Here is a 14504-nt window from a genome sequence, read left to right as displayed (position 1 = left end):
TGCGTTGACTCCCACGGACGTCCGCGCGGACGTCCCGATTATTGCATTAATTTTTTTTTATTGTGGGAAGTCCATCGGGATGTCCGCCATTGTGCAGTGAGATATCCGTATGACGTGGCATCCGCAATGGGACGTCGGTATGACGTGGCAGGATGTGTTTTTGGGATGTCCGCCGGGACATATGCACCACTGCTAATGCTCTAAATAAAAAAAGAAAAGAAAAGGGGGAAATCGTTAAAGAAACATGAACGCGTTCAAAACCACGATATTAATGCACTCGACAATAGTAATTAATTTAAGGCGTCGATATAGCTAAGTCGAACTCAATCATTTTCACACCCCACATTGGAAAAAATATCACGACTCTATTTATTACTGCATTATTGGTTGATACACATTCGCTCTATCCACTCATACAGAGGATACTGATTCATTCCGCAATTTCAGTACAAAAATGGTTGACTCAAAAATCAAAATCTCCCTTTTCGTCATTCTCGTCGCCTTCTTCAACCCGTCGCCATTTTCAGCTGCAGCAGAACCAGTCGGCTATGGCTACCGTCTCCGATCAGTAAAGGCTGATTCGTCGCAAAAATCTCTCGACGCACTTCTTCAGCTCATCAATCCCTCCGCCGTTTACGGCGCTGATATTCCGCTCCTCTCTCTCACCGCCAGGTAACAATCGTTATTCAATTCGAGGCGTTGTGAATTCTGCATTTGTTCGATTAATTTAGCATCCGTCGCTTTTTTTCCTTTTCAAAATCGTCTTAGTTTGCATAGGATTCACTTAATTTAATTGATTTTACTTCATTTTTTGTGTTAATTTAGTATTCGTCGTTAATTAAACGAGCCATTTTGTTAATACTTGTTTGATTAATTTAGAAGTCGCTGCTTAATCTACTTTTATCCGTTTATGTACTGTATCACTTTATTTTAGCTCTAATTCGAGGATAAATTTGTTTGAAATTATTGAGTAAAGGTCTTTGTGTAATTATATGAATCTCAAATTTTTAAAATTATTTTTACTAGTTAGAATTTACTCCATAACTTGAATAATATAGATTATTTGATAGGCAATAAATATTGTTTTTGTCAAATTGGAACATTTATTTGATTCATTTTAGCAGTATGGCTAATTTTCCGTGCAATTTTTCACAGCTTAGAAACAAAAGACCGTCTAAGAGTGACGATTACCGACGCCAACAAAACTCGTTGGGAAATCCCCAACGAAATCCTCCCCCGTCCCCCACGGCCGCACCTCATTTCCCGTTCTCTCCTCTCCTCCCCTCCCTCCGACCTCGTCTTCACTCTCCAAAACACCACCCCCTTCGGCTTCTCCGTCCGCCGCCGCGATGGCTCCACCCTCTTCAACACCGCCCCGATCCAAAACCAGCCCTCGACGTACCTCGTCTTCAAGGACCAATACCTCCAGCTCTCATCGTCGCTGCCGCGGCCCCCAAAGTCCAACCTCTACGGCATTGGAGAGCACACCAAGAGCTCGTTCAGGCTCCAGCCTCACCAGACGCTGACGCTGTGGAACGCCGACATCGGCAGCGCCAACATCGATTTGAACTTGTACGGATCGCACCCTTTTTACATGGATGTGCGGCCTAATGGGGTCACTCACGGCGTGCTGCTGCTCAATAGTAACGGCATGGATGTCGAGTATTCTGGCGACCGGATCACGTATAAGGTGATCGGAGGAGTTCTTGATGTGTACTTCTTCGCCGGGCCGACGCCGGAGCTTGTGATGGAGCAGTACACCGAACTCATCGGCCGCCCTGCTCCCATGCCTTACTGGTCTTTCGGTTAGGCCAAACTGAAATTTTACTACCAAATTTCATACTCCTTTTAATGACGAGTTAAGGCTTGATTTGTTTCTAACTATAGGGTTTCACCAGTGCAAGTATGGGTACAAAGATGTGTACGAGGTTGAGAATGTGGTGGCTAACTATGCAAAAGCTAAAATTCCATTAGAAGTGATGTGGACCGACATTGATTACATGGATGCTTACAAAGACTTCACTCTCGATCCTCTCAACTTCCCTGTTGATGAGATGAAGAAATTGGTTCATCAACTCCACAAAAACAGCCAAAAATACGTCGTCATTGTCGATCCCGGTAATGATCCTAACACACAAATCATTAATTACATCAAAAAATCCTAGCTTCGTCACTGATTATTCGCTGACTGTAGGCATCAGTGTCAACGAGTCCTACCCGACTTACAAGAGGGGAATGCAGGCCGACGTGTTCATCAAGCGCGACGGCGTGCCTTACCTCGGCGAAGTCTGGCCCGGAAAGACTTACTTCCCGGACTTTCTCAACCCGGCCACCGGAGAGTTCTGGACCAACGAGATCAAGATTTTCCGTGACATTCTTCCGGTGGATGGGCTCTGGATCGACATGAACGAGCTTTCGAACTTCATCAGCTCGCCCCCGACTCCGTCTTCCTCCCTGGACAACCCTCCGTACAAGATCAACAACTCCGGCACTAACCGCCCCATCAACGAGAGGACTGTGCCGGCGACGTCTCTGCATTATGGGAATCTAACGGAGTACAATGTGCATAATCTGTATGGTTTTTTGGAGGCCAGAGCTACTCATGCGGCTCTAGTTAAGTCTACTGGGAAACGACCGTTTGTTTTGAGCAGGTCTACTTTCGTCGGCTCCGGTAAGTACACGGCCCATTGGACAGGCGACAATGCCGCGACGTGGAAGGACTTGGCGTACACTATCCCGAGCGTGTTGAGTTCGGGATTGTTCGGGATTCCGATGGTTGGAGCGGATATATGTGGGTTTTCGCGTAACACGACAGAGGAACTCTGCCGGAGATGGATTCAGGTATGTCTGTTACTCTCTCTATGTCCATAAAAAACAGTCTCATCGATGGACGACATAAGTTTTAATTTTTAAATTGGTAAAGCACGAGAGAGAAGTAAATAAAGTGGAGAAAGTACGAGAGAGAAAAATAAAAAGTAAATACTAATAAATTGGGAGTAGCTTTCCATTTTTAATAGTAGTTTGTATGAGACTAATTTTGGTGGACGAACCGGTTGCAGTTGGGGGCATTCTATCCCTTTGCTAGAGACCACTCCGACAAAGGCAGCATCCCCCAGGAGCTGTACGTCTGGGAGTCCGTGGCTGCCTCGGCCCGCGAAGTCTTGGGACTTCGCTATAGGCTGTTGCCGTACATGTACACCCAGATGTACGAGGCGAGCACGAAGGGCGTGCCTATCGCTAGGCCGCTCTTCTTCTCCTTCCCGACCGACCCCAACACCTACGGAAACAGCATGCAGTTCCTCCTCGGGCGGAGCATCCTCGTCTCGCCCGTGCTTGAACAGGGCGCGGTCACGGTGAACGCCTACTTCCCGGCCGGAAACTGGTTCAACATGTTCAACCACTCGAGCGTGGTGAGCGCGAAGCAGGGGAGGTACGTGGAGCTAGACGCGCCGGCTGACAAGATCAACGTGCACGTGGCGGGCGGGAGCATTGTGGCCATGCAGGGCGAGGCTATGACGACGGGGGAGGCGAGGGCGACGGCTTTCCGCCTCGTTGTGGTGTTGGGGGACAGTGGGAATAGCTCAGGGGAAGTGTTCTTGGATGATGGGGAGGGTTTGGAGTTTGCAAGTGAAGGGGGGAAATGGAGCTTAGTGAAGTTTAACGGTGGTTTTGTGGAGGAGGGTGAAGTGGTTGTTGTTGAATCTAAGGTTTTGAATGGGGATTTTGCTTTGGGGAAGAAGTGGGTGATTGATGAGGTGACCGTTCTTGGGGTGAAGAGGGAGTTTACAAAGGTTTGTGGGATGGGATTGGGAGAGAGGAAGTTTGGTCTAAGAGTTGAAGATGACATGAATGGATTTCTTAGGGTGGAGTTGTCCAAATTGGGGTTATCTTTGGGGAAAGAGTTTAGGATGCAAATCTTACCGTGGAATGTGTCGATTGAGTGACAAAAATACTACTCATGTAATGGGAATAAAATTGTTGAAAACAAGAAAGAAATAAAGTTGCAACATGTACTAATATTAAAAAGTGTTGTTTTTGGATTTCACTATTGGAGTTATGGCACTTGAGATAAAATAAACGGATGATGGTTATAAGTTGGGTAAAAAAATTTGGTAAATTTTGAAATTGAAATATTAAATTATGAAATTTTATATTTATTTAATTGTCTCATTCGTACATAAATTGATTACGGATAAGTATTTTTTTGACAAAAACAAGAAAAATTGGCTAAATACTGATTTATGTTGGTGACTAACTAATGATTGTAACTACTCATATTGACTATTCAGGATTTCGCCTCATTTCATAATTCGATACTCTACTATAAATTTTGGATATAGGTCACACAAGTTTAGTAGAAAATTGAAGACTTCAAATTAAACTACAATAGAAATATATTTAAGTATACTAAATTTTGTATTCAAAATTCCAATCATCATTTTTAATTTTTTTCTATATGAATGAAGCTGTGTATAAATGAAATTTACTCATAATATCTAGATATTTTAGTAGAAAAATCTAGATACTGAATAATATTTAGATATTTTAGTAGAAAAATCTAGATACAGAATTTCCTAAACGCAGTAAAATAGAGAAAAACCTATATATAAAATATTAAATAATCTAATAGAGAATTCTAGAATATGAAAGGAATGACAATAAATATGAGATAGTTGTACCATTTTGTATGAATTGAGAAGTTTGAGAAATAAAGAGTTTCTTAGTTTCTCCAACGCCATCCGGCCAACAACAGCCCCTCGACTTACCTCGTCTTCAAGGATCAATACCTCCAGCTCTCGTCGTCGCTCCCGCCGCAAAATGGCTCGAACCTCTATGGCATCGGAGAGCACATGAAGGGCTCCTTCAAGCTCCCCGACCAGACGCTCACGCCCTGGAACACCGACATCGGTAGCGTGAACACCGACGTGAACTTGTACGGAGCCCACCCTTTCTACATGGACGTGAGGCCTAACGGCACCACTCACGGCGTTTCAAAGGCGTCGTTGCCGGCTACAAAAACACAAGCATTCCGTTAGAAGCAATCTGGATAGACATCGATTACATGGATAAATACAAAGATTTCACTATGGATCCAATCAATTTTCCCGGCGATTTGATAAAGAATTTCATCGATGAGCTTTACAAAAATAGTCAGAAATACAATGACTTAAAATTAAGTTTAATTGAATAAATCATGCTTCAGAATCGATGAATGCGAGCTGAAATTTCACTCAAATCTGCAGGAATTGGCATGAATCGCATGAGACTTACCAAAGAGGATTGAAAGCCGATATTTACATCAAGCGCGATGGCCTTCCATACGAAGGCCAGGTCTGGCCGGCGAAGACTTACTTCCCCGACTTCCTCAACTAGGCCGACGAAGAATTCTGGACTAACGAGATCAAAATTTTTCCGTGATCTTCTCCTTGTTGATGAACTCAGGATTGACATGAACGAGCTTTCAAACTTCATAACCTCATCCACTTCATATTCGAGTTTAGACAATCCGCCTTACAAGATCCACAACAGCGGCGGCCAGCGGCCCATCGGCAACCGGATGATTCCGGCGACCATGCTCCATTTCGGGAACGTGACCGAGTACAATGTGCTTATAATATGTATGGATTTCTCCAGTCGAAAGCGACGCATTCTGCCCTAGCGAACATGACCAGGAAGAGGCTGTTCGTGCTGACACGGACCTTTATGGGCACGGGCAAGTACGCTGCGCATTGGACTGGTGACAATGCCGCCAGCTGGAACGACTATACAATCCTGAGCATTTTGATTCTGATGGTCGGAGCTGATATTTGTGGCTTTATGAGAGACACAAATTAGGAACTCTACAGAAGATGGACTCAGGTACCCTTCCGCTTTAAACGAACATAATCTAATGCTTAGTAGTAATTTCATATATTGTGGGATGTTTTCTTATTGACAAATAAATATAAATTTTTTAAGGTAAATTTGTTCTCAAAAATTTTTTTATTGACAAATAAACATAAATTGTGTGTCTTATTATTGCAGTTGGGAGCATTCTATCCCTTTTCTAGGGACCACTTTGACAAAAACAGTAGCCGCCAAGAACTCTACCTCCGGGAGTTTGTGGCGGCCTCCGCCCTGCCGATGCCAACACCTACGGAAACAACGGGCAGTTCCTACTTGGGAGGAGCGTGCTCGTCTCCCCTGTACTAGAACAGGGAGCGGTCACGGTGAACGCCTACTTCCCAGCAGGGAACTGGTTCAACTTGTTCAACTACTCGAGCTCATTGAGCCTCAACCAAGGGGCGTACGTGCAGCTGGACGCGCCGGCTGAAACGATCGACGTGCACGTTAGCGGCGGGAGCATCATAGCAATGCAGGGCGAGGCTATGACGACGGAGGCGGCAAGGGCGACGGCATTCCATTTGCTTGTTGTGATTGGTGAGAGTGGGAATAGCTCTGGGCAAGTGTTCTTGGATGATGGTGGTGAGGATTTGGAGTTTGCAACTGAGGGAGGGAATTGGAGCAGCTTAGTGACATTTAATGGTGGTTTGGTGGGAATGAAGTGATTGTTGAATCAAAGGTTTTGAATGGGGATTTTGCTTTGTGTCAAAATTGGATAGTTGATAGTGCCACCATTCTTGGATTGAGGAAGAACAGCACACAAGGATGTGATCAGTTGCCTGCTGACAGCAAAGGAGTTTTAAAAGGTTAAGGGGTTAAGATTTGCTTATTTTTTGATTTATTCATTTCCAGATGGAATAAGCGGAATTGTACCTCTTATTTGTGAAGTTGGAGCTGTCCAATTTTGCTTATGTTTTACTCATGTGTGAAATAAAATCAAATACATGAAATTTCGCTTAAACCGAGTTTTGTATACTTTTATTCTATCATCCAAGGAAATAAATATGAAAATTTATTATTTGATGGAAATTTTTAATATATTGAGCCAGCCAATACATGTTCACTTAAATGTGTATGGTTATATAGTAAGCCCACAATTGAAGATCCACTAATGTTAAGTTATGGGCCTAAGAATATTAAAATAATTGCGAGTTAAAAAAATGTACTCCCTCCGTCCCACAAAGATTGTCTCACTTTGACCGGGCACGAGTTTTAAGAAATGTAAGGAAAAGTGGGTTGAGAAAGTTAATGGAATGTGCGTCCTACTTTTATGTATTAGTTTTATAATAAATGTGAGTAGTAATAAGTTAGTGGAATATGAGGTCCACTCCCAAAAATGGTAAAAAGTGAAATAAAACAAATTTTGTGGGACGGATGAAAATGGAAAAATTGGACAATCTTTATGGGACGAAGGGAGTAGATACTAAATGCTGATTTTCTATTGGTTGAGCGAACAAATTGAAAATAAAATGAACTCATCGGATGGATTCTAATAGTTGTAACTAATCGATTGGAAGGTCATACCCATTTTCACAATGATTGTAATGAATTCACATACACTTATAATTTAGGATAATCACATTACATATCTCGGTTACTACAGTAGAGAATATCTTGTTGTGAGAATGGAAACTAGTAGTAACATATATTAGTACTTATAATCATAGTAACATATAGTAATAGTACTACTTATCATGTAAAGTTGAGGGTAGGGACATAGTTGTTAGTTCACTAATATGTTAATTGCTGGATGTTTTGGATATTCAACCAAGATTTAAAGTATGATGATTATAATGAAATACATATTCAAGATCTCATACAAGAAAGCAATATAAAGTGCCCACAATATTTGAAAACTATGTGCCAATTCCCATTATTTGGATTTTATGCAAACAAAGTTATCTCGTACCTAGAATATCCAATAATTAAATTTACGCATGAAGAAAAATATGTTGCTGCTCTGTCCTATTGTAATAAATTTCATTAGTATCTCATCAAGTGTGATAGGGATGGGATCTCTTGCGGTGCAAAATGCCATAGCAGGGATGTTGTGGTGAATCTAACTATTAATTTTTTAAATAAAAAATAATAATACAAGTAGGGGAAATTAATTTGTGGTGTAGATCACCACAGTACCCTGCTGTGGCATTTTGCACATCACGGATCCCATCCTAGTGTGATATGAAGAGATAAGTTATAATATACTCAACTGCTAATCACATCTCTGATGTCACATCAAGTATAGAGTAATGAATGATTTTCATGAATTTGAAAATATCACAAGGCTTCATTTATACTAGATCTCTCTTAAACAAGCTTTATTAATTCAAATCATACGAAAACTAGACTTGAGATGAATCAAGTTATTAGTTTCGGATTACTAGCTCAAGCATTACCTGCAAGCCTTCAAATTCGAGATATAAGATAAGCATAAAAATATAAAGGTGCTTTAATTATTTGGGATCACTGCCTAATTTATGATTGTAAAGCATTTTAGTTGTGAAGTGAATCGATCTATTTTGCCTATAATCCACTAGCACAAAGCTTCTTAATTGCGAAGTAAGTTTAGTTTGCATAAATTAAGAGCAAAATAGCCCTTGAAGCCACAATATTATATTTAGCGACTTCATATCCGTCATAAAATAGTGTACACTAGGGGGCCGTTTGGTAGCTATGTTACGGCTAGATAAGGGGATTAATCCGGGTTTATTTGTGCATTTGGTAGCTATGTTAGTAAACTTAATAGCCCGTGTTTTGTATCCGGCCCGCACAAAGCCCATTGAAAAATCTATGTTTCAATGATATATGTAACCAACCATTTTGCCATGTTACATATCAAGAATACCTAGTTAATTTTACAAAATACATTTTTACCCATAATTTAAAATTTTCTAAACCTAATCCAAAATAAACGCCTCACTACACAAAAAATAATCCCCACTTCAAAAAAATTGGGACAAGAAGTTCTTCCACAATACTCTCATTCTGCCTCCCTCCATTTCTTCCGGCAACTCAAACATCCGGTGAATCCATTTCTTCCGGCGACTCTATTTCTGAATCAAGGTTAGGACTTTTGCAAGTATTCTTCAAGATTTACCTGAAATACCTTGAAAAGGTTATAAATAAATGAAGAAAGTATGAATAAAAGACAAGAATATATATTGGTACAACATTGACAAAGAAATAAGTGTGCATTAATTTGTGGATTCTCAAAACTAATGAATGTTTTTTGATAACTACCTTTGTATAATTCTCCATAGCAAAATAGATATCTTGATAAGCAGATTCAATAATATAGAGTTATACAAAGCCAAGTAGAGTATACAATATGAATTTTCCGTTCTACTAAAATTAATTGATTAATTAACACTTAATCATCCCTCAAAATATATATATATATATATAGAGGGATGTATTATATACCACTCACAATCATCTTAAACTCTACCCACAGAGAGAGATGATGAAGCTGCCATTTATTATACTCACACTTCTCCAAATGCATGAGATCACACAAACAAGGAGCAAACCCAAATCGAAACCGCATGCTCAAACACCCCCAATTTCGACCTCTGCGTCACCACGCTCCGCGATTTTCAGCTCAGCGCCACCGCCGACGTGGCGGGGCTCGGGCTGATTCTGGTCGACGCCGTCAAGTCCAAGGCGGAGGCGGCGATGTCGGCCGTCGAGGAGCTGAGGCGGCGCAGCGATCCGGAGATGAGGAAGGCGCTGGACCAGTGCTGGATCTCGTACAAGGCGGTGATCGCCGCGGACGTTCCCGAAGCCGTGGCGGCGCTGACGAAAGGCGTGCCGAAATTCGCCAAGTTCGGGATGAGCGACGCCGCGTGGGAGGCGGAGATTTGCGAGGGCAGCTTCGGGAATACGGCGGCGGCGTGAATAAGGAGGTTCATGACTTAGCTGAGGTGGCGGTTGGTGTTATTAGGTCATCCACAACGTTGTTCCGTTCCTAAACCGTTCCTTAAACTACTATTTGCAGGCCCACTGTACTTTTTTACTCCATTCCTTAACTAAGGAACGGAACCTGCAACCCTCCGTTCTTTAACTGTTCCTTAAATTGCTATTAATTCAATTTCATTTTTTTTTATTTCCAACTCAGTTCAATTAAAAAACACACTTTAATAAAAAACAAACACACTTTATTAAAAAACACACAACATTAAAACAAAGTTACAACTCAATCGTCGATTTTCTTGAAGTGATTGTTCCAATATTTGACGCATTTGTTCAAAAGTCCATTAGTTTGATTAAATTTGAGAGAAGAAAAACAGAGTTGATTTGAGATGAAAATTAGGGTGGAAATAGAGAGGATTTGAGAGGAATAGATGTGTGTTTGTGAGTGAAATGAATATGAAATAGGAGTATTTATAGAGTAAATAAATTAAAAAAAAAACAAAGCGGATAAAAAAACGGTCACAATACCGTTGCAAATTTTTTTTTTAAATTCGAATTAAAAAAATGAATTATTGCGTCACCGTGACGAAACCCACTCGCGGGGCAGCGAGTGGGCGTCACGCGTGCGCTGAGAGCCCGCCACGTTGCCTCGGCTCGTGGCGGAACGTGTCGTGCCGCGTGCCGCGGCAACGACACCCGGCACGGCATAAGCACGGAATGGCGACGACACGGCGGCTGCAACGCGTGCCGCCGCAGAACCGTCCCTCCGGAACGGCATAGGCACCCGCAACGCACAGCTCTTAGAATTTTGCTGAGAGTTTTTTTTTCTTTTGCTTTTTTTTTTAATCTATGTACATATGATAATGATAAATGTGTATTGTTTATAGTATTTTATATTATCAGATTATAAGGTATATGTTTATTTCAAATAATATGCCTGGGAGTATATGTTTTTGCTATTTATTTCTGCTCTGATAGTATATTGATATTAGCTTTTTTGTTTTTCCAAAATAACTATGGAAAATTATTCTTTCACCCCTCCAAAGTGTAACAATTCGCTATGACATTCAGAATAATAGTACTAATTACACCAATGGTTGTCTCATTTAAAGATTAATTGAAACTCTACAACAATTAATAAAACTTAGATACAGTTATTTAATATTCCCTACCTAAAAGACTTGACATATCATTTACTTAGGAAGATCGTCATTTTCTTTTGGATATCGACGTAAATGGATAAAATTGATTTTTATTGTGAGTTTATGATGAAATTAAAATCATCAAAATTAAGTTAGTCGCATTAGAACAGAGATTAAATCTTAAAATACATCATTTTGTTATTGTTTAGTGAAATTTATGTGCAATTTATAAATTAGCTGAAAAATTCTCCGTATAATAGGATAGGTTGATATTAATTTTCTTTTATTAAAATAGAAAAGGTTTGAATACTCTAATTGAGAGTTGTGAAATGATTAAAAAGTTTAGCTGTACATTTTTTTTGTAAAGAATTTCGATATATTTCGATAAAGTAAATGAAAGAAAAGATGATTAACAAGCGTATAATTACTTCATTAAGGTTTACACATAATCTACAGTAGTTAGATGCTTATCATGTAGATTATGTGTAAAAATAGTAGAATGAAGTAATTATACATTCTTAGTCACATATATGTCCAAAAATAAAATAAAATCGTATAATTATCAATTAAACTGTATCCTTCTAGATTACTAGAATGTGTAAATAATTATAATAATATTAATAAATAAATTAGTAAAATATCCCTATAAAATAATTTTCTTAGTCTTCTTCGGTTGGGGGAATTCGTCAGAAATTCCAGTTTCCCTAATTGTAAAATTTTCAACGGAGATTGGAGAAGAACAAAATTCTGTGTAATCTAATCCAATCTCGTGCGATTGACTGAATTTGTTTTTCGATTGCTGCAGTCAGATTCTCAGCGATTCCGAGTAATCATATCTCTAATTTGATAGAAATTCATCCAATTCTTTGCAGGTAAGCATACTTCTCATAACTTGATCTTCGGTTCTTCATTCAATTTTCGTATTATCAAACTTTGAAGCTTCGTTTTTTTGTTTACGTGAAATAGATTAATCATCTGTTGTGATCTAGTTTTCCTATTTATTCGATTATATTTTATCGATTTTGTTTCAAAACTATCATTTCGTGGATTTTTACTCACAAAATAAGACCATTAAGATCATCCGTGCAGTTTGTTTTCGTTTAGCTTATTGTGATCTTCGATAATTGAACTCTAAACTAATTAAGTTTTTTTTGCTGGAATTGAACTCATTTACTCATATCTGAAACTCTAGAGATGCCCGATAGCTAATTAAAGATTTCCGTTAGCTGTATATGCTATATTTCTTCTGCACCAAATACTAATTTTTTTTTGTTCTTTTGCCCCTTTTCGCAATTTAGGTTTCTGTAGAAATGCAGAGCCAAATAGTTTGCACCGGGTGTAGAACAGTGCTTCTTTACCCTCGAGGAGCTACTAATGTTTGCTGTGCAATATGTAATGTGATCACTGCTGTCCCGCCTGCTGGTAAATCTTAAGACTCATATATCTAGGAGTTATTCGATGCATATGTACTGCTTGCACTCCGTTGCAACTTCCTTGCTGTGCTGATTATTCAGCTGACATTTCCGATGGCTGTTTGCTTAGTCCTCTTAAGCTTGAAGAGTGATTCTAATATCACTTAGAAATGTTATGATTTATCGATTGCACGTGCCTCCCATTGTGTCTCCATGCTTTCAGTTAGTTACAATTTTACTGAAGTTTTGTTGCTATATGCAGGGATGGAAATGGCTCAACTAATATGTGGAGGCTGCCGAACATTACTTATGCACGCCCGAGGGGCTGCCAGTGTTAGGTGCTCTTGCTGCCACACAGTGAACCTTGTACCTGGTATGAAATTGATGGCTCATAACTTTGTATATGGTGCTTGGTCCTTTTATCATGTTGTCCTCGAACCATTTTCAGTAATGCTTAGATCCTTGGCATTTCCCTGATTTTATCTGATTGTTGCTCAATGATGAATTGGCAGGGCCAGCAGCAGCAGCACCACTACCAACAACACCTCCACCAGCTTCTAGTAATATCGCTCATGTCAACTGTGGAAACTGCCATACCATGCTCATGTATCCAGCTGGAGCTCCATCAGTTAAATGTGCCGTTTGCCATTTCATTACAAACGTTAATGTTAGTACTGTGCTTTTACACTCCCTCACATGCACCTCTGAACATTAAAATGTATTGCAAATATAGGACTGAGCCAAGTAGTTTTCTGCTAGTAGCCTTTGCCAACAACTTGGCGTGAAAAGAGGAAATATGCTATCTCTCTCTGTTCGTTTGATACATGCTTGCTTATTTATTAATACCAGGCTTAACTACCGCACAATCAAGGAAAAGATGCAAGAAATGTTAGAATACTTGAACTTCATAGGTTTCTTACTACCTGGTAGTGGTTATGATTTAATGACACCAAATATTTTTGATTATTTATTAGCCATTTATTAAAAGAATTAATACCAAGAGTGTGAGAGGGATTATACTGGGGGAATGAGGAGTCCCTTCTTTATCCCTCTTCTCTAGGCATGTATGCTTTGAGAAAATGATGAGGAAATGCCAATGGGGATAGTTAGAAGGATATATAATATCATTAAGGAATGGTATTCTTATCCTAGATGTGTATGAGTTTCTTTTGTGTACTACTTGTAACCCACTTGCACTTCTTATGGGTCGCAATATGTGTTTGTAAAAGTGATGCAAAATGTGGACGTGAGAAGGAGATGATTATTTATTAGTTACGATAATATATGGTAGTTTCTCTGATTAGTGGCTCCAGGAGGGTGCTTATACTGTGTATAATAAGGTGATCTCGAATCATGTAGTATGTCTTTTATTATACTTATGTGTCTCTTCTTATGCAGAATGGCGACGCAAGAGTCCCTATTCCTGTACATCGACCTGCAGGGATTGCAACATCTGCATCGCCGCCTACTTACTTGGTTAGTTAGTTCCTCATTTACCCCTCCCATTAAGAGAGTACATATTTTTCGCACATGGATAAAAGGTTATTCCTTGTGTTGCAGGCGCCATCCCAGTCTCATAACCAAACAGTCGTTGTTCATAATCCCATGACTGTTGATGAAAGCGGCAAGTTGGTGAGTTTTTCGACTCTAGTCATTCGAATCCTGTCACTTTCCCATTACAATAACAGATAAGACACTGATTTGACTTATCATCACAGGTGAACAACGTTGTTGTTGGTGTGACAACTTAAGAATGCAATGGAAATAGAACAGTTCATAACATGTTCTGATCTTCTGTTGTGAATGACTATTTCTGGTCCTTGTCTTCTTCAAGGGTATAGAGATATGATGTGTATATCCTGGCTGTAGTAATATGAATTATCTAGCATTGTTTGTATAGGACTAAGAAGAAAAGTATGACTTTTTTTTTTGTCATTTTTGTATAAGTTCTATTTTTGTCATTTTTTCTTGTTGATGTTATGCTACCTAATATATGTATTTACTGTAACTTAATGTCATGAAATATAGTTGGAAAGACAAAGTTACCTAATGCTTTCCTTTCATGAATTGGCTTTGTTATACACACACACACACACACACACACAAAGATACACACTGTGATTGCTTTATTGTGCAAGTTAGTGTAGTGTGTTGC

At 39.7% G+C, this 14504-nt stretch overlaps 2 protein-coding genes and 2 pseudogenes across 2 annotated transcripts; all 4 read left to right on the top strand.

The window, feature by feature from the left end:
* Nucleotides 1–338: 338 nt before the first annotated feature.
* LOC121768881 (alpha-glucosidase) lies at nucleotides 339–4026 on the top strand. The gene is made up of 5 exons (XM_042165480.1): nucleotides 339–672; nucleotides 1156–1805; nucleotides 1888–2118; nucleotides 2195–2841; nucleotides 3060–4026. Exons 1-5 carry the CDS (start codon nucleotides 455–457, stop codon nucleotides 3942–3944), a joined length of 2631 nt encoding a protein of 876 aa, XP_042021414.1. The 5' UTR covers nucleotides 339–454; the 3' UTR covers nucleotides 3945–4026.
* Nucleotides 4027–4850: 824 nt separating this feature from the next.
* Nucleotides 4851–6728, top strand: LOC121768646 (annotated as a pseudogene).
* A 2618-nt stretch (nucleotides 6729–9346) lies between these two features.
* On the top strand, nucleotides 9347–11767 carry LOC121768645 (annotated as a pseudogene).
* LOC121767562 (protein LOL2-like) lies at nucleotides 11606–14416 on the top strand. The gene is made up of 7 exons (XM_042163861.1): nucleotides 11606–11809; nucleotides 12236–12359; nucleotides 12612–12722; nucleotides 12862–13016; nucleotides 13748–13825; nucleotides 13910–13981; nucleotides 14068–14416. The coding sequence occupies exons 2-7, from the start codon at nucleotides 12248–12250 to the stop codon at nucleotides 14098–14100; spliced, it is 561 nt and encodes a 186-aa protein (XP_042019795.1). The 5' UTR covers nucleotides 11606–11809; nucleotides 12236–12247; the 3' UTR covers nucleotides 14101–14416.
* Nucleotides 14417–14504: the final 88 nt, after the last annotated feature.

This window comes from Salvia splendens, chromosome 15 (genome assembly GCF_004379255.2).
Source record: "Salvia splendens isolate huo1 chromosome 15, SspV2, whole genome shotgun sequence".
NCBI lineage: Eukaryota > Viridiplantae > Streptophyta > Magnoliopsida > Lamiales > Lamiaceae > Salvia > Salvia splendens.
Note: the sequence above shows the minus strand (reverse complement) of the source record. Positions and strands in the feature narration are given on the sequence as shown.